The sequence below is a fragment of the Notolabrus celidotus genome, chromosome 16 (assembly GCF_009762535.1).
Source record: "Notolabrus celidotus isolate fNotCel1 chromosome 16, fNotCel1.pri, whole genome shotgun sequence".
Taxonomy (NCBI): domain Eukaryota; kingdom Metazoa; phylum Chordata; class Actinopteri; order Labriformes; family Labridae; genus Notolabrus; species Notolabrus celidotus.
The window spans coordinates 18,894,252-18,900,417 of NC_048287.1; the positions used below are offsets into that span (position 1 = coordinate 18,894,252).

General features: G+C 38.7%; 1 protein-coding gene across 2 annotated transcripts; it reads right to left on the bottom strand.

The window, feature by feature from the left end:
* Positions 1–219: 219 nt before the first annotated feature.
* stmnd1 (stathmin domain containing 1) lies at positions 220–4,072 on the bottom strand. Of its 2 annotated transcripts, XR_004634412.1 has the most exons (6): positions 3,818–4,072; positions 2,159–2,312; positions 1,902–2,041; positions 1,443–1,574; positions 1,039–1,351; positions 220–238 (listed from the first exon to the last, which is right to left on the bottom strand). XR_004634412.1 is itself a non-coding variant. In XM_034705688.1 (5 exons), exons 1-5 carry the CDS (start codon positions 3,884–3,886, stop codon positions 1,220–1,222), a joined length of 627 nt encoding a protein of 208 aa, XP_034561579.1. In that variant the 5' UTR covers positions 3,887–4,072; the 3' UTR covers positions 737–1,219. The 2 variants fall into 2 exon arrangements, 1 of the variants encoding a protein (XP_034561579.1); XM_034705688.1 differs by lacking the exon at positions 220–238 and having other exon boundaries at positions 737–1,351.
* Between the last annotated feature and the right edge of the window lie 2,094 nt (positions 4,073–6,166).

Genomic DNA, 6,166 nt, shown 5'->3' on the forward strand with positions numbered 1-6,166 from the left:
TTATTCCTTTCTTTGTAAAGGTTAACAGCCGTCACTTTTGCGCAAAATAAATCTTTTTGGCTCTTACTTCTACTAGTGCTGATCCCTGGCTTTCTATTTTGTTTAAATCAAAACAACTCCCCTTCTTGTTGAAAATTAGAATCACACTCCAGCCTCCCTGAAGCTATATGGAGCTCATCCTTCTTGAGCTCCTCCACCTGAGTCAACTCCTCCTCCTCCTCCTCCTCTTCTCCATCACCTCCTTCTCTGTTCGCATCAAAACAATGTGGCTAAAACACATCTTTTATTTTAGAGGAAGGAGAATACATGTGACACGCAACAAAGGTTTGGAATCAGAAATGAACTGATATTAACCTTTTACCTGCTTCTAATGATCCAGAGCTTCAAAGAACGGCTCAAAGACAAACCCACATACATCCTGGTATGATACATGTTGAAAGACCATTCTCTACATAATATGGCTGAAAAGACAATTTTGTTTTAGCAGCAATAGAATAAAACTGTTAAAGCCATTGACCATGATCTGCTCAAGCCAGAAGCAGAGTAAGATTTGATCTTTCAAAGTAAACATTAAAATATTCTTCTTGAAGTCCCATTATTTAACACACATAGTTTAGTGAGAAGTTAAACTTTATGTGCCATTAGAGAAATCTGAATAGTGAAGTCATCCAGTTCATGTGTTGCTGAACGCATACATTGCGGCTTAAGTGAAGATGTAAACAACAGAAACATGAACTCTTTTTTATAGTTTTATTGATGGTAATTACCCATTGTTTTAATTCTGTCACTCATCCAGTAATAATCATGGTTTTAAAATTAAACTGACCTCCTTAACATCCAAAGTCACCCTTGTCCATTTAAACACGCAATAGAAAAATATATACTTAATACTTTGTACAATACTGGTTTTGGTCCAAACAAAAGTGGATCCGAAAAGCCAATATACCTTTAGCCTCCCTGAAGCTATATGGAGCTCATCCTTCTTGAGCTCCTCCACCTGAGTCAACTCCTCCTCCTCCTCCTCCTCTTCTCCATCACCAGTCTCCCCATGCCTCTTTACACCTCCATTATCTCCCCTCCCTACACCTTCCTATTTACCCCCTCTCCTCTCCTCTTTGCTCTTATCATCTTAACTCTCCCTGCCGTCACCTGCTGCCTCTATCACACACTCTCCCCCCTCGGCTGCCTCTCGTGGGATCAGGCCGGGAGATGGTGGGTCTCATGGTTCCAGGTTCAGTAGCGTCTCCACAGGGATGAGATCTTCCTCCTGGTTTGTGCTGGAGGTGGGTGCAGGGCCACGGACACGTGCAGACTTGGACCTCAAACGCGTCTTTAGCTCGATTTCCTTTGACTTAAGAAAGAAAGGGAGAATGAGAGGAGTGTGTAACAGAGAAATGAACAGGATAAACGCACACCCCTGCACTAACACACGCTAACTGTACCTTGCGTCTCTCATTGGCCAGTCTAATCCTCTCTTCGATTTCTTCTTTGCTGGGGAGATTTTTCTCCTTCTTGGCCTTCAGGGACTCAAGCCTGGCAGGGGGTCTTCTCATGACTCCTTCACTGTCACTCAGCTGATACAAACATTACACACACATCACACACAGCAGAGGGAAAACAGAGCACACAAAATGTCAGTGCTACAGCAACAACTGACAGAGATAACTTTGGAAACATAGAACAATGTCCCACATAAGCTTTTCTATTTATTATTGGGGTGTGTGTTCTTACAGGGTTAGTAAAATGTGTGAAACTGCTTCAAATCAGTGAGGAGTCAGAGTAATCTTTTTCAATTCATAGCTTTCCTCAGCCACATAACATAATTTCAACTTCTTGTTTAGTTTTCGGCAACTTTACTGGCACTCCATCAACTATCAAATAGTTGTCCACCAGATACCCACCATGATGCTGTATGCCTCCCCCGCCCCGTTGCCTTTCTCTCTGCTCTGTCCTGCAGGGATGATGCCCTGAAGCAGCAGCTCCTCCAGGATCGCATTCGAGTTTTTCCGCTTCTGCATGGTGCTCTCCTGCTGCAGCAAGCCTAGGAGACAAACAGATATCGTAGAACACGTCAGGATATGTGCGAGGGATATTCTCTACAACAGTATTCTTGTTCAGGTTGTTTCAAGCACATACAGACTGTCTTGTGTATTTCTACCTGTATCACTTTCTTTGACACACATTAGAGGGGGGAGCTTTCTGGGCACTGCTCCAAATAACTCAGTGATGTTGTCCATCACCACCCCGCTGTCTGTGGTGACCTTTGACACGGCTGAGTCTCCACGACCATCCAGTCTACTGCTTGTTTCATCCTGATAGTACACAGACACAACATGAAGGTGGACACTTATTAGACACGCCGGCTGTTGTCATAGAAGCACCTTTATGTTGATACATTGTCATGACCACAGTTACTGAGAAAGAATAACACTGCAGACGCATGCTAGAAACTACATATGTTACCAGAGTAGTATTAATTACATTCATAAATGTAACACGAACATGATGAAATAACACAAATATCCTCTGGTATGACATAAACTGGCGAGTTTTCAAATACTGCTTGAACCCACACAAACACATTTAGATTTTTTGAATGTGACTTGAATTGAAATAATTGTAAATTAAAACATTGCTATTTTAATTTGGCAGACGCTTTAATAGTTCTATAAATATTTCTGCCACACTTTAATTTATTCTCAAAGGTTTTAAATGTTTGTATAATAATAATGATAATGGTATGTATTTAATATGGAAGAGGATTAGGGCCACTGGAAAAAAAAAAGTAAAAAGTTTTTTATTACTATTATTCTGAGAAAAAATAGGAATTTTGAGATTAAAGTCATAATTCTGTTGAATTCTGACTTTAAATCTTAGAATTCTGATTTTTTTCACAGAATTCTGACTTTATTCTAAGGAATTCTGACTTTTTTCACAGAATTTTGACTTTAATCTAAGGAATTCTGACTTTTATCACAGAATTTTGACTTTATTCTAAGGAATTCTGACTTTTTTCCACAGAATTTTGACTTTCATCTAAGGAATTCTGACTTTTTTCACAGTATTCTGACTTTAAATCTTAGAATTCTGACTTTTTTCACAGAATTCTGACTTTAATCTAAGGAATTCTGACTTTTTTCCACATAATTCTGACTTTAATCTAAGGAATTCTGACTTTTTTCACAGAATTTTGACTTTAATCTTAGAATTCTGACTTTTTTCACAGAATTCTGACTTTTTTCACAGAATTCTGACTTTAATCTAAGGAATTCTGATTTTTTTCACAGAATTCTGACTTTAATCTAAGGAATTCTGACTTTTTTCCACATAATTCTGACTTAAATCTAAGGAAGTCTGACTTTTTTCACAGAATTTTGACTTTGATCTAAGGAATTCTGACTTTTTTCACAGAATTCTGACTTAAATCTAAGGAATTCTGACTTTTTTCACAGAATTCTGACTTTAATCTCAGGAATTCTGACTTTTTTTCACAGAATTCTGAATTGACAATTTGACCTTATCATTATTATTTTTTTCCCTGATGGCCCTAATCCTCTTCCGTAATTTACAAACACCGTTAATGATAAATTGTTAGATAGAGAAAGTGACATCCATCCAGAGCAACAAGCTAGTACTAGATATTGCCCTAAGGCTTATTGCTAACTTCATTAGCTCCCTTGAAATGTTAACTTTTCTGGCTGTGATACATTTCTCCACATTCTTTTGGATGGCAAGCAGATTTTAAACTCGTCCTCACAGCCTCAAGCTCATTAAAAGTGTTGGGTTGAGTGACAGAAAGCCATAGCAGAAAGCTTACCCCGTCTCTCTTCACCGCTTCCGGTGTCAGCGGTCTGACCTTCGTGTTTGAGGAACTGCCGCATCCCATAGTCACCTCAAAGGAACGATGATAATTCAGTCCAGAAAAGTAATCAGTTTCAGGTGTAGTTGTTTGTTATTTAGGTTGTTGTTCTGTTTATTCAGGAACCCCGCATTCCTTCACTCACATCCTCTATGGACTTGGTGGGTTGCTAAGGGGCCGTTGCTACGATAAATCTGACCCGGTTAAAGCGGTGACACCCTGGGACAAGCAGAGGAGGGTGTCGGAGTCAGGACACTACAAAACACCGTTTAGTAACTTATGTCTCTACCAGTGGTGGACAAAGTACACAGCTTCATTACTTAAGTCAAAGTAAAGATCCTCCAGGTCAAATATTACTCAAATACAAGTGAAAGTTGCTCTGTCAGATTATTACTTGAGTTAAAGTACTGAAGTACTTGATTTTAAAAATACTTAAATATTCAAAGTACTTCTTTAAAATCTCAAATCATTGTCTTTTCAAAACATTCTGTTACATTATGTTTATCTAGAAACCATTACTTGAAATCTCTAAAAATTCTACCGTGGAATAAAAACAGAAACTAAGTTCCTCCAAGCACAGACAACTTAGTTTGAAATGTTCATCTGGAATGAAACAAATGTTACGTAGCTCAGCACACTTTCTCAGGTTGGACAGTGAATGTTTGTTTGTTTGGGCAGAGTGGGAAACAGGGAGAACATTTCATACGATACTGATCATTCTTCGTTTCAAAAACCTCTAACACGGGCTGAAGATATGGACATGGGTGCTCAGGTGGAGAATTATAGCCGTCATTACCACCTCTAAATGAACTGCCTGATCTGACTGAAGTTTGTTCTGTGTTTGCTCCACGTTCAACCATGGAGACGCACGATATACAGGTATGGATAAACCACTGATACAAACAGAACTACGCAAACACATTTTACTGTCTTAGGGATCAGATTTCAGAAAAGAGAAGGACATTCATGAGCTGGCTTCAAAGCAAAAGTAGTGAGTAACTAAAAGCATTGATAGAAATGTAGTGGAGTAAAAAATAATAAGTTCCCCAAAAAATAATACTCAAGTACAGATACTCAAAAAGATGTACTTAAGTACAGTACTCAAGTAAATTAACTCTGTTACTGTCCACCACTGGTTACTACATTAACCCACTGTAAAGGGTGTGTAGCCTAACTGACAGTAGTAGTGCTGGGACTCTTTTCACCTTGCACCGCCTGGCTCAAAAATGAAGTTTTTGTTGAGGCCAAAACTTGGTTTCTCCAGAGTGAAGCTGAAGTGAGGATGGAGGAAGAGGAAGATAGAAAAGAGGGTTAAATCCATCACTCTTTTAAGTCCTTTCTTAAGACATAGTTGTTGTTTTTTGAAACAGCCTTTCACAATTTCACCTAGAACAGCATTTTATTGATCTAAATATAATTTGCAACTACTTCTGCCCAAAGCTAGAAACAGAAGTCAGATCAACCTACAATTGAGGGAGGATCAGCCATTCTCTACTTGTGAGATTTCTTCATGCAGGGAAAATACTCTTCCCTCCTGGGTCCAAGTGGGCAACAACGGCAGAAAGGACCTCTTCCGGTCCTATTTACATGCACAACACTGCCTGAAAGATGGAATTACATAAAAATAACAATACATACATAAATTAAACCTTACCTGGATTTCTCCTGCTTATTTGTCAAATAAAATTCAGCCTCCAATTTACTTCTGAGCAGTTTTTCTACTCTAAAAAAACAAAGGCTTGAACTTGCCACATATTTCTTTTTTTACATTTTTTTGCTGGGTACAGAAACTGTTCAGAACCCTCAAAGATTCAAGATTCAAACCCCCTTGACAACACTGTTTAACTCTCACTAACATGAGAAACGCCAGAGGCAAAATGATAACAGGCCACGTCATATCAATCTGTGGAGGAGAGTTCTGGTATATTTTGCTTCTGCTTGTTGACACCACAGAACACAAGGGGAAGTTAAAATGTTAGTTTTCGCTCGCATCAAAACAATGTGGCTAAAACACATCTTTTATTTTAGAGGAAGGAGAATACATGTGACACACAACAAAGGTTTGGAATCAGAAATGAACTGACATTTACCTTCTACCTGCTTCTAATGATCCAGAGCTTCAAAGAACGGCTCAAAGACAAACCCACATACATCCTGGTGTGATACGTATAGAAAGACCATTCTCTACATAATATGGCTGAAAAGACAATTTTGTTTTAGCAGCAATAGAATAAAACTGTTAAAGCCATAGACCATGATCTGCTCAAGCTAGAAGCAGAGTAAGATTTGATCTTTTAAAGTAAACAT